Source organism: Theropithecus gelada, chromosome 1, assembly GCF_003255815.1.
Source record: "Theropithecus gelada isolate Dixy chromosome 1, Tgel_1.0, whole genome shotgun sequence".
Taxonomy (NCBI): domain Eukaryota; kingdom Metazoa; phylum Chordata; class Mammalia; order Primates; family Cercopithecidae; genus Theropithecus; species Theropithecus gelada.
Window position 1 is genome coordinate 95194685 of NC_037668.1, and position 25577 is coordinate 95220261.

Below are 25577 nucleotides of genomic sequence, written 5' to 3' on the forward strand. Positions count from 1 at the left end.
ATTAGCCGGGCATGGTGGCATGCACCTGTAATCCCAGTTACTGGGGAGGCTGAGGCATAAGAATCCCTTGAACCCGGGAGGCAGGGGTTGCAGTGAGCCGAGATCATGTCACTGCACTCGAGCCTGGGTGACAGAGCAAGACTCCATTTCAAAAAAAAAAGAAAATCATACAAACAGGAATAGAAAGCAGCCCTTCCTCAGGAATGGTAGTAAAACAGTAGTAAATTAGACAACTTTCCAGAAAACAGTGAAGCCTGACATTATCATAGAATGTGAAAGTTTCACAAAGCACTGAAAGCTGGCATTGCCATTTTATTTAATCCTCACAAAAACCCCCTGAGATAAGTACTGGTATACCCACTTACCAGTAAATGAGAAAACAAATGAATGAATGAATGAAAAAATGAGTATCAGAGAGAGGAAAGAGAGGAAGTTCTTGCCCAAAGTAACCCAGCTACTAAGCACAGACCCAAGACTGAAACCTTATCCAGAACTGCTGCATCGTGACTCATCTTTGTTGAAGGGAAATGCTGTGTGATTCGAATTGAGCTACTGATTGGCATACTCATAAGAGGTTTCCAGGTGAACTGCACTCTTTATTTCTCAGAACTCACATCCTCTTCACTACAACTCTTCCAATTAAGGATAGGAAGTTTTGGAATTATGAATCTGAATGAGCACAAAACCAGAAGAATAAGAATAACAATTATAAAGTCCTCTGATGGGGCTCACATGATGGGTTTTGATCACTGCACTCTTCTTTGGCTTTAAGAAATGAGTTATTTCTTCTTCTTTCTCCTCCCGGTCTCTCTCATACATACATAAAATGTCTGGTATAAGAGGAGACTACTATAAATAGCCTGGTGAATCATGATCAAGCTCTTCACTTTGAAACCAACACTGCAGCTCAAAATTTATTTTGAAATGAATCTACTTTTAATAGCAAGACAATTCTCAAAGCAGGACATTTAGAACAGTCATAATTTGTGAATATTATAGAAGAACCCAGCCCAATTTATTTCCTTTTCACGAGCAAGTGACTAGTTAAAACCAAAATTCCTCCTCTCATGTAAAGGTTTCTCCTCCAAAAATGTCCTCAACAGTGATCTGGAAAGATAATGCTACGTGTTAATCTATTCCATGCCTCTCAACTCAAGGGTTTCTCTCAGTAGAATGAGGGTAATGATACCAGTATCTGCAAAGCTGACAAGACCATTGTGGGGATCAGCAAATGAGAGGACACAAATGTAAAAATCATGAGGGCCACTAGTGTAAAATTCAACGGTGCTGCATGATGCATGTTTATCCTAACGGTGAAAGCTCCATGCCTGCGTGCTTCTCACTGTAACAGAGTTTATAGTGGACATCATCATGGTTCTCTGAAAACAGCACCAGAGTGAAGTCAAAATAAGTATGGGTTGGCCACGAGTGATGCTTGGTAAATGTGAGTATGCGATTTCTTCTCTGCTGCCTTGATTTTATTTCTATCTTCACAAGGTTTAGGTTCTGTAATGAGGTCTTAGAATTTGGAGGGACTTCAAAGCTCTTCTAGTTCAGCCTTACTTTCATTATAAACATGGTTCCTACTCCTGCCAGGACAGGCAGATGTCTCAGTGGGGACATTCTGGGACAGGAAGAATCTCACTTTGTAGTCTGCCCATGCCATGGTTGAACATCTCTTATTGTTTAGAAAATGCTTCCTTTTGTGTAGACAGAACTGTGGGCCCAAGAAGGATGCTTGGAGTTGTTACTCGCTTATAATAAGAAACCAAAAAGGGCCAGGCGCAGTGGCTCACACCCATAATCCCAGCACTTTGGGAGGTCGGGGTGGGCAGATCACTTAAGTCCAGGAGTTCGAGACCATCCTGGCCAACATGGTGAAACCCTGTTTCTACCAAAATACAAAAAAATTAGCTGGGCGTGGTGATGCCCACCTGTAATCTCAGCTACTTGGGAGAATGAAGCAGGAGAATCTCTTGAACCTGGGAGGCAGAGGTTACAGTGAGCTGAGATCATGCCACAGTACTCCAGCCTGGGTCACAGAGCAAGACAAAGAAGGAAGGAAGGAAGGGAGGGAGGGAGGGAGGGAGGGAAGGAGGAAGGAAAGAGAGAAAGAAGAAAGAAAGAAGAAAGAAGGGAAAGAAAGAGAAAGAAAGAAAGAAAGGAAAGGAAAGGAAAGGAAAGGAAGGAAGGAAGGAAGGAAGGAAGGAAGGAAGGAAGGAAGGAAGGAAGGAAGGAAGGAAGAAAGAAAGAAAGAAAGAGAGAGAAAAAGAAAGGGCAAAAAGGTAAGCACTAGAAGCTTCTATAACTTGATGTCAGATGGTGGTCATCACAAGCCAACCTCAAAACCTTCAGTGACTCTCTAGTCTAAGAGGCTCCCCAAGGAAAGTTGGATCCAGTCCTAAACTGTCATAGGTTAAGTCCTTTTCTGTCAAACCTGGGCTTCTTTAATGGCCCCGAACAGGCGACTCAACTAGGGGTGGGAATGGAAACACTGACCAGAGTTACTGAGCAGCCCTGCTTAGGACCACAGAACCACAGAGTTATAGACCTCTAGAGCCAAAGGGATTTAACTGTCATATAGTCTCACCCCACAGTTTAAAACATGGAAACTGAGGTTTCAAGAGGTGATGTCCAGTGAGGGGATTTCAGGTGATTTGAGTTCGCTCTTATCCCAGCCTCTAACAGGGATTCCTCATGCCACTCTCAGGCAGGCTTGGGAATTCAAGGGAATGCCATGGTACAAGGGACTCATCTAAGTGTTAGGCTAGAAGGAAAACTCTGCAGCCAGATCGCTTTGTGACAGGGCCCAAGTCATACCTCACTGGGGAAAGGGAGCAAGGGCGTGTGTGGTGGTTTTTTTTTTTTTTTTTTTTTTCCTTTGAGCAACTCTGGGAAACCAAATGCAAGAAACACCCACCACTGCAAAGAAGGAAATTTCATGCATTGGCATCAAAGGAAGCCCCAAGTAAAACCCCATTTGTCTGTGAATAAAGTGAGAGCACATTTCTCTTGCATATGAAGAAATGTGAGATGGCCTTTCACTTTTGTAGGATGTTTACATTAGAGGAGAACAACTCCGTGCTGGTGGGGTGCAGCCCCTGGGGGTTGGGGTGGGAGTATGTGTGTGAGTGTGGGTGTGAATGCATGTGAGTGTAAGGATGTGTGTGAGTGTGTGGAAGGTGTGGGAGTGTGGGCATATGTGAGTAGGGTGTGAATGTGTAGGTATGTGAGTATGTGTGTATGAATGGGAGCATGTGTCAGTGTGTGAAGATGCTGGTGAAGGAGACCTTTGCTTTGTTATGGTTTGTCACTTCTTTGCCCATGCCTTAGTTTCTCCCGAAAGTACCATTTCCTCAAAAATATCTTGTGCTACTTTTTTAAATCATAGGTTTTTGGGTTTTTTTTTCTTTTTTTTTTCTTTTTTTGAGACAGAGTCTCATTCTGTGCCCCAGGCTAAAGTGCGGTGGCACAGTCTCGGCTCACTACAGCCTTCACCTCCTGTGCTCAAGTGAGCCTCCCACCTCAGCCTCCCAAGTAGCTGAGACTACAGGCATGCATCACCACGCCCAGCTAATTTTTGTTTGTCACAGAGACAGGGTTTCACCGTGTTGCCCAGGCTGGTCATGAACTCCTGGGTTCAAGTAATCTGCCCACCTCAACCTCCCAAAATGCTGGGACTACAGGCGTGAGCCACCACACTTGGCCCATAGCTATTTTTGAGAGGAAAAATACTTTCAATGTTGAAGCCAAAAAGTAAAGCTTAATCTATGAAATGAAACAAAAACACCTGGGTATTGTTAAAACCATAAATGCAATAAAGGTAAAAAATGTTGCTTGATTACAAACAGCCCCAGGGTTGGATTAGGCCCCTTTACAAAAGGGGGCTTTTAGCAATCCTCTCCCTCAAACTTCCTTTCTCCTCTCCTTCTGTACTGTTTTACATTGTATCCTTTCCTTAATTATCTCAATCCATGATTCCCATATACTTCTCTTCTAGTTAAAACAGCATGTATATTTTTAGAAGAAAACCACCTTTCATATATATATGAAAAAGATATGAGAACCAGGTAAAGCCACATTAGCCTTTCTAGTTTCCTCTCTTAATTTCTTTAGCGTCCTCTCGTTATCCTGATATCTTGTTTCAAAACAAACTTTTGAAATTCGTTTGAGGCCGTGAGTCTGGAAGAGAAATACTCATGTTAAGCTCATTCCTTCGCTCAAAGAAATATGTGAAAGCTCCTCTTTAGTATTAGACACTGTACTGCATAGCTGGGATGTGAAAGTGAACAAGACAAATCCAGTCCTCATGTCCTGGAGCTCAGAGTCCAGCAAGAGGACAGGAGTAGGAGCAGGATGCTGAGGACACTTGGGTGTTAGGAGCAGTTCCAGGTTCAGCTGGAGGGATGATGGTTGAGCTCGCCTAGTGGAGCCGGGGAGTGGTGAGCAATCAAAGAGGGACGCCTCTATGGATTTGGCATGGAAAGGATTACTTTAGTGAAACACTGTTCCATGGAAATATCAGCGAGCCACAAATGTCAGCCACATGCATGATTTAAAAAATTTTATGTAGCCAAATTTTAAAATGTAAAAAGAAACAGGTGAAATTAATTTTAATAATTTTTTTTTTTTTTTGAGATAGAGTCTCCCTCTGTCGCTCAGGCTGGAGTGCAGTGGCGTGATTTTGGCTCACTGCAACCTCTACCCCCTAAGTTCAAGTGATTCTCGTGCCTCAGCCTCCCAGGTAGCTCGGATTACAGGTGTGTGCCACCATGCCTGGCTAATTTTTATATTTTTAGTAGAGATGAGATTTTGTCATGTTGACCAGACTGGTCTCAAACTCCTGACCTCAAGTGATCCTCCCTCCTCAGCCTCCCCAAGTGCTGGGATTACAGGCATGAGCAATGGCTCTCGGCCTAATAATACATTTTATCTAATCCAGTAGATCTAGAACATTGTCATTTCACCACGTAATCAGTTTTTTAAATTATTTAGATATTTTATAACCTTTTTATCCTACCAAGTCTTCAAAAACTGGTGTGTCTACTAAGTGCCAGTATGGGCACATTGTAAGACTTCACTCTGCAGACAGTAGCACATCTTGGCTCGGACTAGCCATGTTTCAAGGGCTCCGTGACTTCCTACAGCTAGGGGCTCCCTCCCATATTCAACAGCACAGCTCCTGTGTTTTGAGAGCAATACAGAGAGAGTTAAGAAAACTCAGGCCAGGCATGGTGGCTCATGCCTGTAATCTCAGCACTTTGGGAGGCCGAGGTGGGAGAATCACCTGAGCTCAGGAGTTTGAGACCAGCCAAACCTTGTCTCTACTAAAAATACAAAAATATTAGCCAGGCATGGTGGCATGTAGTTATAACTCCAGCTACTCAAGAGGCTGAGGCAGGAGAATCCCTTGAACCCGGGAAGCAGAGTTGCAGTGAGCCGAGATCATGCCACTGCACGGGGCTCACACTGCCTGGACGACAGTGTGAGACTCCATTTCAAAAAAAGAAAAGAAAAGAAAGAAAGAAAACTCTTGGTTCCAAAAGTGGGGAAAATATTTAGTGTTTTTTATTTGTTATACGAGGTAATTCATTTTGACAAACAGCTACCCTCAAACCACAGAATATGGAAAGAAAGAAGATAAGCAAGCCCCGTATACCAATTTACGGCACAGCCTTAGAGACACTGTTGTGCAAGGAACAGCTTATTAGTACATTCGCTTTGTCTCTTTCTCCTTGTATTTCTCTCTCATATGCAGAATATTCCAACCTATATCACATTGCACTGAAGTGATGAATTCTTTGGCCTCCTAATATGAAAAAGCCTTGTTAAAAGTGGAAAGTATTATTTGGGACCTGATTTATATTGATGTAGGACAAAGGTATATTGTAAATCCCTAGTGAGGATTGGCTGCCAGGAGCTTGGGGCATTTAAATAATTATAGGAGCTATCCAATCTCAGAATCAATATTTAAATACAAAAGCAGCAGATGGTACAATTCAGATTGTTTTGTTGCAATATTCAACTCTATCTCCCCCTTCCCAATCCTGGCCCCTCACAGGCAGGCACAGCATTTCCAAAGATATTTTTGGAAAGAAAGGGCTGCTTTTCCTTGCTTACTAGTCAAACATGTTATGCCAGCTGAAAGTAGGGAATTTTGATTGGATAGCAGAATGTGGCCAGTGCAAAAAATAAGAGAGTAGGTAGCCAACAATTAACAGAAGATAGAAAGAAGAGATGGGAAGGGCATTTTAAAGTTTTGCTTTCATGAAAGTTTCTCTTATTTTTCTGTTTTTCTAGCTGCCAAACAAGATAGAAATCATTATGCCAGGATCACCACCAAGAGGTCAGACTATCAGTTAAGTCAGTTCAGTATAGCAGAACACGGGGGAGTATCTAGGAAGGGCTAGCATGGTCCAGCAGTTAAGAGTTCACCTCTTGGTAGAGCTGTGTCACCTGGGTTTAAGTTCCAGCTTCACTACTTATTGGCTGGGTGTTCTTGGGCAAAGTGCTTAAACTCTCTGTTCCTTATTTTACTCATGAGTAAAGTGCAGATCATGTGAAGTTGTTGTGAAGATTAATGAAATCGTTGTGAAAAGTGTTAAGTTATTGTTATGAGGCAAACATTGTGCATGACATTGAGGGTGTTAGTGGGGAAATAGATCCTTAGATAGACAATTTCAATGGAGTGTTTTTTAAGTGTCCAGGTGAAAGTTGTCTTTTTTTTTTTTTTTTTCTTTTTTTGAGACAGGTTCTCACTCTGTCACCCAGGTTGGAGTGCAGTGGTGCAATATTAGCTCACTGCAACCTCTGCCTCCTGGGTTCAAGCAATTCTCCCACCTCAGACTCTCGAGTGACTGTGATTATAGGCATGCACCATTATGCTCAGCTATTTTTTGTATTTTTAGTAGAAACAGGGTTTTACCATGGTGGGTGAGCTAGTCTTGAACTCCTGACTTCAAGTGATTTACCCACCTCGGCCTCCCAAAGTGCTGGGATTACAGGTGTGAGCCACCGCACACGGCCGAGGGTTGTCTTTTGAATCACTTCTTCATTTGGACTGGGGTTGCAACAGGCAGTCATGAGTTTTAAAATCAAGATGCCCACAAAAACTTACAAATTACGTGTATTTTGTAACCAACTGAATGGCATTGGTGAGACTTCCATATAGAACTGAAGAGTAAGCCAAGAGTCAAGATGACCTAGCTCTTCAGAGACTGGTAGAAGAGTCATGTAAGTATGTTAGCAAAAGTGCCAATCATGATATTTTTATGTTACTTTAGAGTAACTGAGAGAAGGGAAGTCGCCAAGAATCTTAACATGTGCCAAGCACTCTTTAAAACAGTTTACCTACCTTAACTCATTGAATGCTCCAATAAGCCTACATTGCACATGACAGTATCCTTATTTTATAAATAAGGGCATTGAGGCTCAAAGAGGGAAAATAATTTGCCCAAGGTCATATAGCTGCTATGTGGTAGAGCAAGAAAGCAAGATCTGCTCTAATAAGAAAAAAATCAAAGTCAGCAGTATTCCAAAGCCAGAATCAAAAGAAAGAAAAGCTGTGATTAATAGTGTTCAGATTCCCCCAGCTTTCTATGGTCTAGATTATAGGCCCTCTTCTTTGATATAGGCTAAGCGCTAACAGATTTTTTTCTTTATTATTTGCATCAGGGGAAGTTCAGAAGTAGAGCATTACTTTATGAGAAGTTCAGTAAGTTTTTTAAATCTTAAGAAGAAATGATTTACCAATTCATGGAGACACCCCTCCTTCAATAGATCTTTAATTAAAATAAAAACAGATGCATTGCATTCTGAAATGGGTCAGATTTTGTCCCGTCATGGATTACAATTACCATGTTTTTAATGCTGAAAGCTTTTTCAGGCAGCAGAACTCTTACAGTAGGTTTACTGAGAGAGCTGTTCACTCTTCAGTTCTCAGACAAAGCCAAGTCAGAAAGGCTTTCCATAATAAATTTAAATCATTTCCCACCGGACAGAGCAGAAAGAAAACTGGAGAGAGGCAATGGGACTGTGGTTCCTTTATAGCATACTCTTACCAATAGGAGAAGGTGACAATGACAGTAGGAACACTAGCCTGAGACCATTCTCAGCACTGCCAGAGAAGGTACGAGAGGTGGCAGGTCTTGGAGACACTCCCAGGGATGCCAGACACGTTCTGGATACTGCACACCGCTCTCACATCCACCAGAGGGCACTCAAAAATCTCACATTACTTTTCTGTGGGGCTATTTGAAACAGTTCCTTAACTTCCCCAAGCTTCAACATCCTCAGAATCAGAATGGAGAGTTACAAGGACCAAATGGGACATTAGACATAGAGCTCCTGGCTCATGGTATAGCCCAGTGAATGTTGGTCTTTCCTTTATCATTCACCCAAACCAGCAGCACCAGCATACAAATAAGTTGATCTGGGAAGAGTCGGCGGGCTCCTCTAGTCTGCAGTCCTTCTGAGCTCACAGCTTGTCTCCTGTGACTCACAACCTGCTAACTCTGGGAAAAAAGGGATTCTCGGTCTCCACCCTCCCCAAACTGATGAACTCATGCTGCCTGTTCGTGCTGCATGTCAGAATGTATCAAACATCACAATTAGAGAAGTTGCTTTGCAATTTTGGGCTGGAAGGGTAGCTGGGGATTTCAACTATGAAACGCGGCTGCCCACTCCTACCAGTTCATTGTCTCAGGCTTGTCTAAATAGGGAGCAGCACGTCATAACAGAGGGAACACTGGCCTAGACGTCGAGAGCTCTGGATTCTGCACCTACCTTCTTCGTCTGTCCATTGAATGGCCTTAAGCAAGTCACTTCATGTCCCTGGGCCCCTGCTTTCCCACTTATAAAATGAATCCTTGAATTAATTGTTAATCTGTAGATTCACTTAGTAATCTGTAGATTCACTTCCAGTTTGGTGTTTCCTTGATATTTCCTTCCATCAGGGCAAGGCATAATCCAGGAGTGATGGACTACATACACCATTTGTAAACTTTATGTTGCCCAAACAACAACAACAACAACAACAACAAAACCCTGAACTGATTATACTGTTTTCAGTTGCTTCAGGAGACTAAGTGGCTAAATATCTTCAATTCCTACTGGCTCATTGAAGTTTTTTGTTCCATGGACCCTGTTGGACCAGTTAGGCTTGTTTTTCATTTTGATTAAGGAGACCAATTACCTAAGAAAGGATAATCTTTATTCCAAAAATTGAGTTTGACATCTTGTATCAGCCTAACCCATGGGATACCATATTTACTTGTCCAACTACTTCCATCCCACTCCCACCTTTTCGTTGATACTTTCAACTCTAAAATACGGGATGTGAAGGGGAAAATGTAAGAGTCTGGGTCCATGCCCTCTGGAAATCTTCATGATCCGTCAGAGCCACACCCCTATTTACTAGACTGCTGTGATCAGCTAGATTTTCACAGCAGTCACTATGCATAGTCATTGGATCCAAGAAAACATTTCACCCCTTCCTTCAGCACTTTACTATTATATTAAATGAGATTTCTGGGATGTCTATGAAGGACAGTGGGAGGGAGATAAGAAGACTGGTTTGCAATGTTAGGATGGGACTGAAGCCTCTTGGGTCCCTGACCAAAAAGAAGAGTTCTGTGAGCTCAGTTAACTCTTGGGAAGTACCTTAGGGTTGGAAAACTTGGGGTGTGAATGGAGGTAACAGTCCTATCTCTGGACTTGCAGAAGAGACAGATAGGGAAGGATGGAGTGAGAGATAGCTGAGGGGATGGTCTTCCCTGGCCAGTGTCTGCTTTAATTTATTGTTTTTCTCCTCTGACAAACAGCAAATTTAATAATAATAGTTTAGAACATCCTACTCTAAAAAGCATTTGCTTATTCTAATCCACACAACAGGCCTATTTTGAAATGCTGATTTTAGGGAAAGCAGAATGTCCACACAAAAGGGCCCACAGCAACATGACATCCATCTGGTACACTGACCATGGTTTAAGATTTAGTTTTGGACCTTTTGGATCCAGAAGGGTCACCAGAATGGACCTGCATTAACCAAGCTTCCAGAAATGGAAATATAAAAAGTAGATGCTCATGGACTAATTTCAGCAAGAAATGCAGCTGTGGGGCCAACCAGAAGGCTTGAGTCAGCAGGTTGGAACATTCTCTCCCAGTATGCTAATTGTTTCAGAAGCCAAATTATAATCAGAAGGCCAATTTGTTCACTTAAAGTGAAAAATACAAATTATAAGTGAACCAGATGTTCATGTTAGCCCAGCCTTTCCTGACAGATAAACGACAAAGGAAACCAAATTATTAGAAGAGTTCTTGGTGAGCAGGAACCCAAGCAAGGGGCATTTGCTGACTACAGTGTGTCTTTCAGCAAAGGCAGCCGGAGGCCCCCCACTCATGGAAGGGACAGCCTTGCAAAGAAAACTGTAGCACTTGAATCTGGGGAGCAAGCCTTCCTCTACTTGTATTAGGCATGGATGGGCACCGCCAGTGCTAGACTTGACAACTCTCCGTATTCTATGCTTCTGTTTCTCATGGTCCTTGTCAAAACAGGGTTATAATACAAATAATTAGTTATCTGCTTACTTTCTGGGATTGCTCCCAAATTATCTCAATTGGAATTTTTGCAGTTCCAAATGTTGTTAGTCACACGTTTATGAACAGTGTCTTAGTTTCCTAGCACAGATGGCTAATTCAATTCACTAAATGAAGATTTTACTAGTTTAGCTCTTGAAAATCTTCTGTTTGATGTCTTCAGCAGCAGTGCGCTTTCTGTAGAAAAGGTTATATGTGTGTGAGATTTACAGATTTAGAAATGGAGACTCAGGGAGGCTGAGTGCCTTGCCCTTGGGCTGTGTAAACAGTAGAGCTGGAACTCAAATCCAGATCTTCTGAGTTGAGATTCTACACTTGTTCTATTGGATGTGACCAAGTTGTCTGCTATTAGTAAGTTTCATTTTAAAGCAAAAAAGAAAATCAATGTGTTCTTAAGAATTATCCTTTAAAAACGTTAACTGATTTTTTATTTACTAAATGGCAGGGAGGGGAAGGTGGGTGTTGCATGAAAGTGTGTAGCGGGGAACATGAGATGATATGAATAAAAAGGTCCCTCAGCTGTAGCTGCCTGGTACATCTGTACCCATGAGGTCCAGGCACAGAGCCTCAGTGATCTTGTCTGGGAGGAAACAGTGAATAAATGTGTCTTGTTGCAGAATCTGAGTGTCTCAGAGGCAAGAGGAAAAATTCTCCACTATCAGGTGACCTTGCAGGAGCTGACAGGAGGGAAAGTTATGACACAGAACATCACAGGACACACCTCCTGGACCACAGTCATTTCTAGAACCGGAAATTGGGCTGTGGCTGTGTCTGCAGCAAATTCAAAAGGCAGTTCTCTGCCCACTCGTATTAACATAATGAACCTGTGTGAGGCAGGTAAGTTCTAATTTTTCTTTAACATTGCCTGTGGAAAACTGTGTCTTACTCATCTCTTATCTCCTGCAGGCCCAACCCAGGGCCTAAAATGAGTAGCCAGGAGTTCAGGCTTTGGAGTCAACAACTTTCAGAAGCTTTTTTTTTTTTTTTTTCCAGTCAGCCTATGAGTAGCCTCGGACAAGTGAATGAACATCTCTGAGCTTCAATGTCCTCCTCTCTAAAATAGGAATTATATTGCCTGTCTCATAGGTCATTTTGAAACTAAATATTAATACATAGCAGGTATTTAATACGTTGTAGTTAAGGAAATACTAGTTACATTAAATTGAACACCAATATCTAACTAGCTTTTATAGAAGCAGGAGTAATATGTGTTAAGTTTAAGAAAACATTTTACACCTACAGTCAAAACCTATTTTAAAACCAAAGCTGGGGATGGTGGTGTGTACCTATGGTCCCAGCTACTTAGGAGTATGAAGTGGGAGGATTGCTTAAGCCCAGGAGTTCCACACCAGTCTGAGCCTCACAGTGAGACCCCTTTCATCAAAAACAGATAAATAAATACAACCAATAATATTGAAATTCTGACTCTAATGAAACTATAGTAAAATTTTGTTTTACCATAGCCCTTTATTGCACAAGTTTAGATACATATCCAATTACCTTTATCAGAAAATTCCCAACTAGATGTAGACTCTCACATTTTATAGTCATATCCTCTGAAAATTAACTTCTCAGGATAAAAGCTCACAATTAGGCAAGGAAATTGATATTAATCCTATTTCTCAAGATCTGTATTATAAAAGAATTCCATGTCAAGTTCATTGGCCTAACTTCAAATAATGCCTAATAGAGTAAAACTCTGTAATTAGATCCTCTCCTAAAATTCAGTTTAATAATTTTATCTACCAGTGGGTTTAGCAATCTTCATTTTGAAAAAGTCTACCAAAATGCTATTATTTAATATACACTGTTAAATCTTGGTTATATATCTTTTCAGTCCTATATCTGTACACATAGAAATAAAGTATTAGATACAATAGTTAGATGAAAATACAGGTAAGTATTAATGTAGATATACATGTAACCAGTATATATACATTATATACATATAACCTTGGGTTGGTGTATGAGTTAGGAATTTCTCTTGGGATTAGGGTTGTTCTTACCAAAGGCCTGACTGTAGGAACTTATTTATCCTCTCAAAAAAAGAGAAGTCCAAAGGTAGACAGCCTAGGGCTGGTGTGACAGCCTCATGATGCCATCAGGACTGTAGGCTCCTTCTTTCTGTTCCCTCTGCCAAGTTTGGCTTTCATCCTCATGATGGAAATAGTCCAAGATGGCTGCCAAGGCTCTAGCTATTTCCTTCTAGACAGCAGAAAAGGAAAAGAAGGGCTCAGCCCTTACTTTTAAGGAGCTTTACCCCAGGGCTCACAACAACACTTGCATTCACACTGGTCACCTGGTCACACCCAGCTGCAAAGGAGGCTCAAAAATATATTAAGGCAGCAATGTTCCCTTGCTAAAAAGATGAGGAGAAGGTGTTTGTACGCAACTGGTAATCTCTGTCTCATGTGGGGAAGACACCTAAGGCAGGAAGCTTGAAGGAAAAAAAAATATTAACTATAGAAAAAAACACTTCAACTTTATGCATAGTAAAATAGATTTTTTAAAAGACACCATAAATAAAGTTTTAAAATACAAATAGCAATTTAAGAAAACTGTATGTCACCTTTTTAGCAGAGAGAGGGTTGATTTCTATATATCTATATATTTAAGTGTATATTTATATAACTTTTTCAAGTATAAAACTAGGGGATATGAACAGGCAACTCAAAAAGAAGTATAAAAGGGAGCAACAAAGATATGAAAATATGTTTAGCCTAACTAGCAATCAATGAGATACAAATTTTGAGAAAACCTGAAAAGCCAAATCAGACTGAGAAAGAGTAAGTAGAATGAACATATCCATGTTGGTGCGGGTGTGGGGAAGGTACTCTTGTACATGCTAGTGAGTGTGTAAATTGGTACAACTTACTGGGGAGCAACTTGGCAATACATAACAAACTTTAAATGTAAACTTGTATCTTTTGACCAGGACATTTTAGCCTTAGAAATGTATATCAGCATTTCATAGGGTAAGTGCTTAAAAATGTAAGCACAAAGATGTTTGCGAAAAATTGTTCGAAATAGTGAAACACCATAAACAACCTAAATGTATAATAGTAAAGAATGGACTAGTTAAACTCATCATGACCCTCACCTGCCTTAATCCTACACCAACATTAAAGGGATGTTGCAGCTATGTTTTTTATTGACATGGACAGATACACATTAGAAGTGAAAAAGTAAGATTTTAAAAGTGTATATGAGATGATGCCATTTTAAATATATATTCACACCCAGTGCAGTGACTCGCACCTCTAATCCCAGCACTTTGGGAGGGCAAGGTGGGAGGATTGCTTGAGCCCGGAAGTTTGAGACCAGCCTGGCCAACATAAGGAAAAAGATACAAAAAATAAAAAGAAGAGCCAGCTGTGGTGGCTCACGCCAGTGGTTGCACTACTTGGGAGGATGAGGTGGAAGGATCTCTTGAGGCTAGGAGATTGAGATTGCAGTGAACTATGATCGCGCCACTGCACTCCAGCCTGGGTGACAAAGTGAGACTCTGTCTCAAAAGTAAATAAATAAATAAACATTTACATCAGCATGTACTTTTTGAAGGGTAAAAAAAAAAAAAAATGTCTAGTTGAATATAGATGGAAATGTTAACAGAGATAATCTCTACATCTGGAATTACAAGTTATTTTTCTTCCCTTTTGCTTTTTATATTTAAAAATTTGTTCTTCAGTGGCTAAGTACTGCGTATGTAATTTTTAAAGTGAATTCTGTGGTTCTATTCTGCTGTTTTTAAAATGAAATATATCAGAATAACTTACTTCTTCAAACCTCACTGCAGATGGGTCTTGAGGTTTTAAACCTTATGAATTCTGTGGTCCCATCCCAGGTTCCTTAGTTAGATTTGGTGACAACTTCTCAAGTGCCACATTCATCATGTTAGAGTTCATTTCTACTTTATTCATTCAACAGTCATTTTTGAGCATACACTATATAAGGCAGTTGGAATCCAGCATAGGTAAAAGATACAGTTGAGGTCCTCAACTTATATTTAGTCAAGGGGGAGGGTCAGACATATAAGCAAGTAAAGTGCAGTACAGTAGAATAAGCATGAGGTTGGAGTTATGCATGGGGGCTCTAGGAACAGAGAATAGCCAAAGCATGAGCTTGTAGAGGAGGCCAGGAGAGCTGGTGACATGCGTACCAAGTATGGAGAGACAAAGTGGTGCTAGTCAGGTGAGGGAGAGCAGGTGTGCAGGCATGAGGGTTTGTTTTAAAGTGAGAGCTGAGCAGGCATAGGACTTGAAAAGAAGAACCAGGGATAAGGAAGAAGTTGAAGACAACGGAGAGGGGGGGAATAATAAAGTCCCTGGGGAGATGGGAGATGATGAGGAGCCAGTGACCAAAAGAGGAAGAGGAACACTTCATCCTCTGAGAGTGGACAGAGGACCACTGATCACAGAATGATAAGAATGGGGTTGATGCAGAGATCATTTTGGGAGGGAAAGAAGGACATGAGGCAATTCTTGAGAGCTGAGCTATAGTTAAGAGGGTCTTAGAAGTGCTGGAATCTCAAAGGCCTCTTGCCTCTCCTAAGATCACACCCGAGCCATTCATACAAGTAGTTCTGTGTCCCAGAAGGACCTGGAGAACTGCATGGTCCTGTCTTTGAGGACTTTGTCTCACACATACCCTGAATGATCTGTAGAGGTAGAACATGACTCTGTGCCTTCTCCTCTTTCAGTATACATTCATATCGTTTACATATGTATCTTTCCTTCAAGAAAAGGATAAAATAATGCCCCAACATTAGTTAGGCTGATTTATGCTGATTTTGAGAGACCAGAGACAAATCTGTTGTAAAAAGCACCTGCCACAGCATTGTATGTAAAGAGGCACAAGAGTGATTTTGTTAGCTTATGATAAAAGTTACATGCTAGCCAGGCATGGTGGCACATGACTGTTTTCTGAGCTACTTGGGAGGCTGAGGCAGGAGGAATGCTTGGGCCCAGGAGTTGGAGGCTGCCATGAGCCATGATTGTGTCACTGTACTTCAGCCTGGGCAACAGAGCAAGACATTATCTGAAAAAAAAAAAAAAAAAAAGCCAGGGCCAGGCGCAGTGGCTCACACCTGTAATCCCAGGACTTTGGGAGGCCGAGGCAGGTAGATCACTTGAGGCCAGGAGTTCAAAACCAGCCTGACCAATACAGTGAAACTCCGTCTCTACCAAAAAATACAAAACTAGCCAAGTGCGGTAGTATGCGCCTGTAGTCCCAGCTACTCAGGAGACTGAGGCAGGAGAATTGTTTGAATCCGGGAGGCGGAGGTTGCAGTGAGCCAAGATTATGCCACTGTAATCCAGCCTGGGCAATAGAGTGAGAGACCCTGTCTCAAAAAGAAAAAAAAAAAAAAAGGAATGTGTGCTAAACCTACCAGTCGACGAATAAAATGTATTAAATATTTCAAAGACCTAGCCCTTCCACTCAAGACCTCTTGAAACTACAGGAAGAGTCAGAAGCCAGTACAGTCATAAACACAGGCTCACAGAGATGGCAGAGACTGGGGCCCTAGGAGGTGAAGTAACAACAAAGATCATACATCTAATAGTGGCAGAGCTACATGGAAAACCAGACCACCCTTGGGTGAGCACTTTTTCCAAATGCCTTCTGAACATTATAACTTCATACAGAAGCTCTCAGTGAAAATGGAGATGGGAAGAACGATTGAGGCTAAAGGAAAGGTGACAGGTAGAAGGTAAGTTGTTAGCAGACTTTTGAAGGAAAGAACATGTCCCAGCAAACATCATGAGAGAGGAAATTCTAGGTTGGTTCCTGGCAGGTGTGGTGACTCAGACACCGAAGAACCCTAGGCAATGCCAAGGTGATTTGCTTAGCTAATTCCAGAGAAAGCAGTGGTTAGAAAGGCTTTTTGGCTTTTTTACCTCAATACTCGGCAAGGGATCTTACAAACCATAGTGTTCAATAAATACTTGCTGAATGAGTAAATTTTATTCTCAAAAAATGAAACAAAACAAAAAGCCCATAGCGTAACCAGGATATCAAATACCAAGGCAAGTGAAGACAAGGAACCATTGCTGGGAATTCCAGTTCCTGACAAGATAGCCAGTACACTGTCTACAGCCTCTACCACTAAACCTGGCCCTGAAGCTGCTGCAGCGAGATAGGATATGGATAGCTGAGTTCCCCCTAGTGGGGAATAGTGATGAAGCAGCGAGGACCAACTTGTTCTCTTGATTTCTTTCCCTTGTTACCCTGTTGTGATCGCTGCCCAGGCATCTCTATGATGGGGTAGGAAATTCTGGAGAGCGTGGCAGAGTCACCGTCAAGGAAGCCCTGGAACTTCACTGGGGAAGGAGGAGCTCTGGGAGCAAAGAGTGCCTGTGAGCTGGCTGACCTTTCGGCAATTTTTTTCCTGCCACCCATCCCATAGGCCTGGCAGTTTCAAACAAGAATAATAGCCCAATTCCCTCATGAAAAGCAGTGCCTACCACAGAGGTACTAGTTTGATTCTGGAGGTACATGTATGCTTAAGGGGTGCCTGGGAACAAAGAGCTCAGGTTGTATCACTGCAGGGTCTCTGACCTGGAGCTTTCCAAGCTGAAAAGCCTCTCCTCCCTACCCTAAACATACATGGAGGACCATGAGCTACAGCTGTTCTTTGACTCCTCTCCCCATAAAAAAACAAAATCCAAGGTTGTTGACCAATCAAAGAAAATAAAACACGATCCCAAAAGAAAAAATCAAGACAAATGTGAAGACCACAAGCCCTGGGAATGACAGGCAACAAAGCAGTATCATAGGAAACAGAACTAATGCAACAGATAGTAGAAAAGATTAGAATAAATGTGAAAAGCATCCTTAGAAAGATAAGAGAGAATACCGAAACATGGATCAGAAACAGGTAGTTATGAAGAAAACCCAAACAGAGACAGTATGGAATGTTTAGGGTTTTTTTAAGGGATATTAAACAGATTGCTTATTCACTCTTAAATACGGCACGTTTTAGGCCAAGCGTGGTGGCTCATGCCTGTGGCACTTTGGGAGGCCGAAACAGGGAGATCACTTGAAGTCAGGAATTTAAGACCAGCCTGGCCAACATGGCAAAACCCCTGTCTCTACTTAAAAAAAAAGAAAAAAAAGAAAAATTAGCTGGATGTGATGGCGCACACCTGTAATCCCAGCTACTCGGGAGGCTGAGGCACAGGAATTGCTTGAAATTGGGAAGTGGAGGTTGCAGTGAGCTGAGACCATGCCACTTCACTCCAGCTTGGGTGACAGAGTGAGATTCTGTCTCAAAAAAAAAAAAAAAGAAAAGAAAAAAATTAAAAGCACGTTTTATTAGAATAACCTCAAAGGGCCATTAAAGAAAATGATTTCAGTATTGTATAGCAACAAATAATAGAATCTAGCAAAAGTGGTTTTTTTTTTAAACCTTTGAAGTTTCTAATATACTTTGTCTATTTAGAAAACAAACACATTTAGTTGTTTCCATCTCTTAAACTTCAGTTGCATTGCATTCTTCAAACATCTTTTTATATTAGGGCTTAATGTGGTTTGAACATTTTGCTAGAATAGTATTCTACTTTTGTCTGAGTGGTCAATTACATCTATCTTTTCCAGCATACAAACTCCAATATATTTAAGAGAATGCAAGAAAAGTTTAGTTATTGAAACAACTAACTCAGCTGATGGGATGAATAACAGAGAGGATTGATCTGAAGATTAAATTAGCGAGATGAAGAGTAGGGGTGAAATTCTTCCAGAAGGTGTAAAAAAATGTGTAATGCAATTGAAAGATTAGAAAAATTAAAACACTGAAAGAGCAGAAATAGATATTATATCAACCATCTAAAAGGAGTCAGAGTAGAGGGAAAAAATAGAGGGGAACAAATATTTAAAGACTAGTGATCAAGAATATTACAGAGTGAAAGAAAGACATAAGATCTCAAGTGGAAAGAACTCAGAGTGCTAAACCCAACATAATTTTTTTTTTTCATTTTATCATAAAGTGTGAGGACTTTAAAGCCAAAGAAAAAAGTATAACAATATTTAGGGAGAAAAAAGCAAATCACCTACTAAGGAACAAGAATCAAAAGGACACTAGATATATCAGTGTCTAAATATAAAATACATATAAAAATACAATAATATAATATCTTCAAATGGAAGAAAGGAAAGAACTTTAAATCCAGAAATGTTTCTCCAGCTAAACTATCATTTAAAAATGAGAGAGAACTGGCTGGGCACAGCAGCTCACACCTGTAATCCCAGCACTTTGGGAGGTCAAGGCAGGTGGATTACCTGAGGTCAGGAGTTCGAGACCAGCTTGGCCAACCTGGTGAAACCCTGTCTCTACTAAAAATACAAAAATTAGCTGGGGATGGTGGTGGGGGCCTGTAATCCCAGCTACTTGGGAGGCTGAGGCAGGAGAATCACTTGAAGCCAGGAGACAGAGGTTGCAGTGAGCCGAGATTGCACCATTGCACTCCAGCCTGGGCAACAAGAGCGAAATTCCATCTCAAAAAAAAAAAAAAAAAAATTAATTGAAATTAAAGTTTAAAAAATTAAAAAGAGAGACAACTTAAGTAATAAATTCAGAGGAACAAGATATAAGGATAAAAGAGAGAGAGAGAAGATGCAAATAAAACGCCAAGCAAAACAAGAGGGAAAGAATATTTTCCCCTAGTAAAAGTAAACTTTCAAACCTAGGTGAAATAAACTTATCGTTAAATATTGTAAAAGCTAAAAAATTGGCACAACATTTTTTTTTAAATTTTAAGTAATAACTATTAAAGAGGTTGAAATAAGAATAAAAAACTTAGCCCAGATGCAGTGGCTCATGCCCATAATCCCAGCACTTTGGGAGGCCAAGGCAGGCAGATCACTTGAAGCCAGGAGTTCCAGACCAGCCTGGCCAACATCGTGAAACCCCGTCTCCACAAAAATACAAAAATTAGCTAGGCATGGTGGTGCACACCTGTAGTTCCAGTTACTTGGGAGGCTGAGGCACGAAAATGGCTTGAGCCCAGGAGGCAGATGTTGCAGTGAGCCGAGATTATGCCACTGAACTCCAGCCTAGGTGACAAAGCAAGACTCTGTCTCAAAAAGAAAAAAAAAAGAATAAAAAACTCATTTACATACAACATGCCCTCCAAAAAAGCCCCAGCCCCAAATTGTTTTACAACTGAATTCTGAATTCAATGTTACTTCAAGTGGCTATGGAAAATATAAAATAAAGAAAGCTGTCTAACCTGTTTCCTAAGACTAATTTAACTTTGGTATTAAAACCAGATAAAGGTAACACAAGGAAAGTTATTGCCTAAATCACTTATGAACATTGACATATAACTTGATGAATGAGAGATGTGGATTCAACACATTTATTAAAAATTAGTGGAGGCCGCACACGCAGTGGCTCACAACTGTAATCCCAGCACTTTGGGAGACTGAGTTGGGTGGATCACTTGCGGTTAGGAGTTCAACACCAGCCTGGCCGACATGGTGAAACCCTGTATCTACTAAAAATAGAAAAATTAGCTGGGCATCGTGGCATGTGCCTGTAATCCCAGCTACTCTGGAGGCTGAGACAGGCGAATCACTTGAATCTGGGAGGTGGCAGTTGCAGTGAGCCGAGATCGTGTGATTGCACTCCAGCCTGGGCAACAGAGCATCTCAGAAAAAACAAAAAACAAACAAACAAACAAAAAAAACCTAGTGGTGATACTTTCAGTTTCCAGTCTAGCATCTAAGGCACTTTGGAGGTCATCATTCTGTCATAATAACAAGTAAAAACTCAACAAACTGGAAAATCAATACTTCTTCTTTGACCTATGAGAGAAGCGAGGCTATGTGGCAAGCCACTGCCCTGAAAATTGAAGAGACAGACAGGTAAATACAGAGAATCACAAATTACCATAGCAAAAATCCCCAAGCAGAAAACTTCATGGGAACCAGTGCTGAGGTAGGAAAACCTGAACTGTATGTAACTCACAAATTGCTGGAGGCTCAGAACGGACAAATCTGAGAGTTAAAATCTCCACTGGGGATCAGTCATAGGAGGTCCTCACAGTTTTGTGAGTTTTACCTTAAGGAGCTTGACCAGGGGCTGGGTGCGGTGGCTCACACCCGTAATCCCAACACTTTGGGAGGCTGAGGCAGGCGGATCACTAGAGGTCAGGAGTTCGAAAGCAGCCTGGCCAACATGGTGAAACCCCATCTCTACTAAAAATGCAAATTAGCCAGCGTGGTAGTGCATGCCTGTGATCCCAGCTGCTTGGGAGGCTGAGGCAGGATAATCACTTGAACCCGGGAGGCAGAGGTTGCAGTGAGCTGAGATGGTGCCACTGAACTCCAGCCTGGGTGACAGAGCGAGACTGTCTCAGGAGCAAAAATAAATAAATAAATAAATAAATAAATAAATAAATAAATGGAGCTTGACCAGGTTCTCGCAGTGAATATCAGAAAAATCTCCCATGTTTCTCTCAGTGGGAGGGAAAAAGGAACCGTTATAAAATACATCAGAGTTGGCCAGGTGCAGTGGCTCATGCCTTGCAATTCCAGCACTTTGGGAGGCCAAGGCGGGCAGATCACTTGAGGTCAGGAGTTTTGAGACCAGCCTGGCCAACACGACAAAACCCTGTCTCTACTAAAAATAAAATTAGCCAGGCGTGGTGGTGCGTGCCTGTAATCCCAGCTACTTGGAAGGCTAAGGCAGGAGAATCACTTGAATCCAGGAGGCGGAGGTTGCAGTGAACCAAGATCACTCTACTGCACTCCAGCCTGGGTGACAGAGTGAAACTCCACCTCAAAAAAAAAAATACACCAGAGTATTCTGTTCTTAACAAGCCCTGCCCTCCAAGGAAACTGTTTTAACAGGGCTGAACTATTGGAGTTTTATCAGAACCTAACCAACCTGGTGGGAGGAACATATCTAATTCCATCCTAGTCTGGCCTTCTATGTGGAGGGAAAGGAAATACCCAACTCCAATCCCCTCTATTCTTCTAGGTGGGAGAAGGAAAATACCCAACTCCAGCCCACTGTAGCCATCCTATCCCACTTAAGGGGGGAATACTGATAAGTACTGGGAAGTTCCCAGTCCAGAAGCACAGGCTCACAAAAAGACAGGGATGTAATCACAGGGTTATAGAATGCTTCCTCTCCCCCGACACCTTTCTACCACATTACTAAAAGCCCATTTACTGCATATTCTTTTACTCAGTAAATCGTATCCACTTTTCAACAAAAAATTATAAGGCATACTAAAAGGCAAAAAACAAACAAACAACAACAAAACAGCAGTTTGTTGAGACACAGCAAGCATCAGAACCATACTTGCATATGGCAGGGATGTTGGAATTATCAGACCAGGAATTTAAAACAACTATGATTAATATGCTAAGGGTTCTAACAGTTAAAGTAGAAAACCTGCAAAAACCGATGGGCAGGGTAATCAGAGAGATTAGAATTCTAAGAAAGAATCAAAAAAGAAATGCTAGAGATCAAAAACAGTGTAACAAATGAAGAATGTCTTTGATGGGTAATTTGTAAAATAGACATATCTGGGAGAGGAGTTTTTGAGCTTCAAGATACGTCAATAGAAACCGCTAAAACTGAAAAGCAAAGAGAACAAAGACTAAAAAAACATAACAGCATATACAAAATCTGTGGAACAACTACAAAAGATGTAACATACACATAATGGAAATACCAGAAGGTAAAAAAAAAAAGAAAAGAATGAAAGAAATACTTGAAACAATAATGAATGACAATTTCTCAAATTAATGTCAGACACCAAACCACAGACCCAGGAACCTTAAAGGACACCAAACAGGGTAAATGGCACCCTCCACCCACAACAAATACTATACCTACATACATCATTCAAACTGCAGAAAATCAAAGATAAAGAAAAAACTCTTGAAAGAAGCCACAGGAAAAAGAAAACTTATGTATATAAGACCAAAGATAAGAATTACATCTAACTTCTTCAAAGAAAACATGCAGGCCGGGCGCGGTGGCTGACACATGTAATCCCAGCACTTTAGGAGGCTGAGGTGGGTGGATCACCTGAGGTTAGGAGTTCAAGACCAGCCTGGCCTCTTCAAAGAAAACATGTAGGCCGGGCGCGGTGGCTGACACGTGTAATCCCAGCACTTTAGGAGGCCGAGGTGGGTGGATCACCTGAGGTTAGGAGTTCAAGACCAGCCTGGCCAACATGGTGAAACCCTGTCTCTACTGAAAATACAAAAATTAGCTGGGCATGGTGGCGTGTGCCTGTAATCCCAGCTACTTGGGAGGCTGATGCAAGGGAATCGCTTGGACCTGGGAGGCAGAGGTTGCAGTGAGCCGAAATCACACCACTGTACTCCCGCCTGGGTAACAAAGTTAGACTCCATCTCATAAAAGAAAAGGAAAAAAAAGAAAAAAAGAAAGAAACCATGCAAGCAAGAAGAGAGTAGAGTAAAATATTTAAAGTATCGAGAGAAAAAAAGCCCACCAACCTAGCAGTCTATACCCTGTGAAATTATTCTTCAAAAGTGAAGGAGAAATAAGGACTTCCCAGATAAAGGTTGAATAAATTTGTTGCCAGTAGACCTGCCTAGCAAAAAATGTGAAATGAAGTTTTTCAAAGAGAAGGAAAATGAGATAGGTCAGAAACTTGGAACTATATAGAAGAAGGAAGAACATCAAAGAAGAAATAAGTGAAGGTAAAATACAAACTTTAATTACTCTTTTTTTTTTTTTCTTGTGACAGAGTCTCGCTCTGTCACCATGCTGGAGTGCAGTGGCATGATCTTGGCTCACTGCAACTTCCAACTCCCTGGTTCAAGCAATTCTCCTGCCTCAGCCTCCCAAGTAGCTGGGATTACAGGTACGTGCCACCACACCCAGCTAATTTTTGTATCTTTAGTAGAAACGGGGTTTCACTATGTTGGCCAGGATGGTTTCGATCTCCTGACCTTGTGATCTACCCGCCTCGGCCTCCCAAAGTGCTGGGATTACAGGCGTGAGCCACTGCGCCCAGCCGATTATTCTTATTCTTTTTTTTTTTTTTTTTGAGACAGAATTTCCTTCTTGTTGCCCAGGCTGGAGTTCAGTGGTGATCTCGGCTCACCACAACCTCTGCCTTCCAGGTTCAAGTGATTCTCCTGCCTCAGCCTCTCTAGTAGCTGGGATTACAGGCATGTGCCACCATGCCCACCTAATTTTGTATTTTTAGTAGAGACGGGGTTTCTCCATGTTGGTCAGGCTGGTCTCGAACTCCCAACTTCAGGTGATTCACCTGCCTCAGCCTCCCAAAGTGCTGGGATTGCATCCATGAGCCACCGTGCTTGGCCAATTATTCTTATTCTTAATCGACTTAACAGCAGTTTATTCAAAACAACAATAGTAACAATGTATTTGATTACATATGTTTGTGTATTATAAATGCTTATGCATGCTTATATATAAGTGAAATGAATGATAGCAATGAATCCCAGCAAGGGATAAGAGGGAGGACTTTGGATTATTTTGCTATTTAAGGTATTTCTGCTACTCATGAAGCAGTATATTGTTATTTGAAAGGGAACTTAAATTAGTTGTAAATGTATATTGCAAACAGTAGAGCAAACACTAAAAACCATTTTAAAAGAAATGTAACTGATATGCTAAAAAGGGGCAGAAAATGAAATCATATAAACTGATCAATTAAAACCACAAATGGCAGAAAAAGAATGACAAAACAAGGGATAGATGACAAAGGCAACAAATAGAAAATAGTAACACATGTAGTACATATTACTCCAACTCCATCAAGTTATTTTGAACATCACTGGACTAAAAACAGCAATTACAAAACAGTCAAAGTGGATAAAAAACAAGACTCAACTATAGTTGTCTATAAGAAACCAACTTTAAATATACAGACATATAGACTGGCACAGTAGCTCACGCCTGTAATCCCAGCACTTTGGAAGGCTGAGGCAGGTGGATCACTTGAGGTCAGGAGTTCAAGACCAGCCTGGCCAACATAGTGAAACTCTGTCTCTCCTAAAAATACAAAAATTAGCCGGGCGTGGTGGTGCACGCCTATCATCTCAGCTACTTGGGAGGATGAGGCAGGAGAATCGCTTGAACCCAGGGGGTGGAGGCTGCAGTGAGCCGAGATCACACCACTGCACTCCAGCCTATGAGACAGAAGGAGACTCCGTCTCATAATAAATAAATAAATTTTAAAATAGACACATATAGAGCAAATGTAAACAGATAGAGAAAGATATGCCATGTTAACATTAGCCAAAAAGCTGGAGTAGCTGTATTAATTTCAGACAGAATGGACTTCGAAGCAGAGAAAGTTATCAGTGGCAACTGGGAACATTACTTAATGATAAAGGAGTCTATTCTCAAAGAAAGCATAACAATCTTTAATGTGTGTGGACTTAACGACAATCAAAATGCATGAGCCAAAAACTGATAGCACTGCAAGGAGAAATGGATGAATCCACTATCATAGTCAGACTTCAAGACCACTGTGTCAGAAATGGACAGATGCTGCAGACAGGACAAAGACTGCAGACAGAAAATCATTAAAGACATAGTTGAACTCAACAGCATCCTCAATCAACTAAACATAATTGACATCTGTAGCCAAATTCATCTAACAACAGCATAATAGACATTCTTCTCATGCTTATATGGAACATTCACCAAGATAGACCATATTCTGGGCCATAAAATACACTTTAACAAATTTAAAAAAATAGATATCATGCACTGTCTGCTCCCAGACCACAGGGGAAATAAACTAGAAATCGTAACAAAGATAGCTGGAAAATCCCAAAATAGAGATTAAACAACAACTTCTAAATAAAACATTGGTCAAAGAATAAGAGATCAATTTCTCAAGAGAAATTTTGAAATAGTTTGAACTAATTGAAAATAAAAATAAAACATCAAAATTTATGGAATGCAGCAAAATCAGTGCTTAGAGGAAAATTTATAACATTGAATGAATACATTAGAA

The 25577-nt window shown here is 41.1% G+C and overlaps 1 protein-coding gene across 4 annotated transcripts in view; it reads left to right on the forward strand.

Annotated features, from left to right (window-relative positions):
• The window catches only part of IL12RB2 (interleukin 12 receptor subunit beta 2), a 91969-nt gene that overhangs the window by 31867 nt on the left and 34525 nt on the right, over positions 1–25577 (forward strand). For all 4 annotated transcript variants that reach the window (XR_003115912.1, XM_025358997.1, XM_025359006.1 and 1 more), the window contains exon 9: positions 11214–11433. Coding sequence is in view for 3 of the 4 variants with exons in the window: in XM_025358997.1 (XP_025214782.1) it covers positions 11214–11433 (220 nt within the window). In the remaining variant the exon portion in view is untranslated. The remainder of the gene's footprint in view (positions 1–11213; positions 11434–25577) is intronic.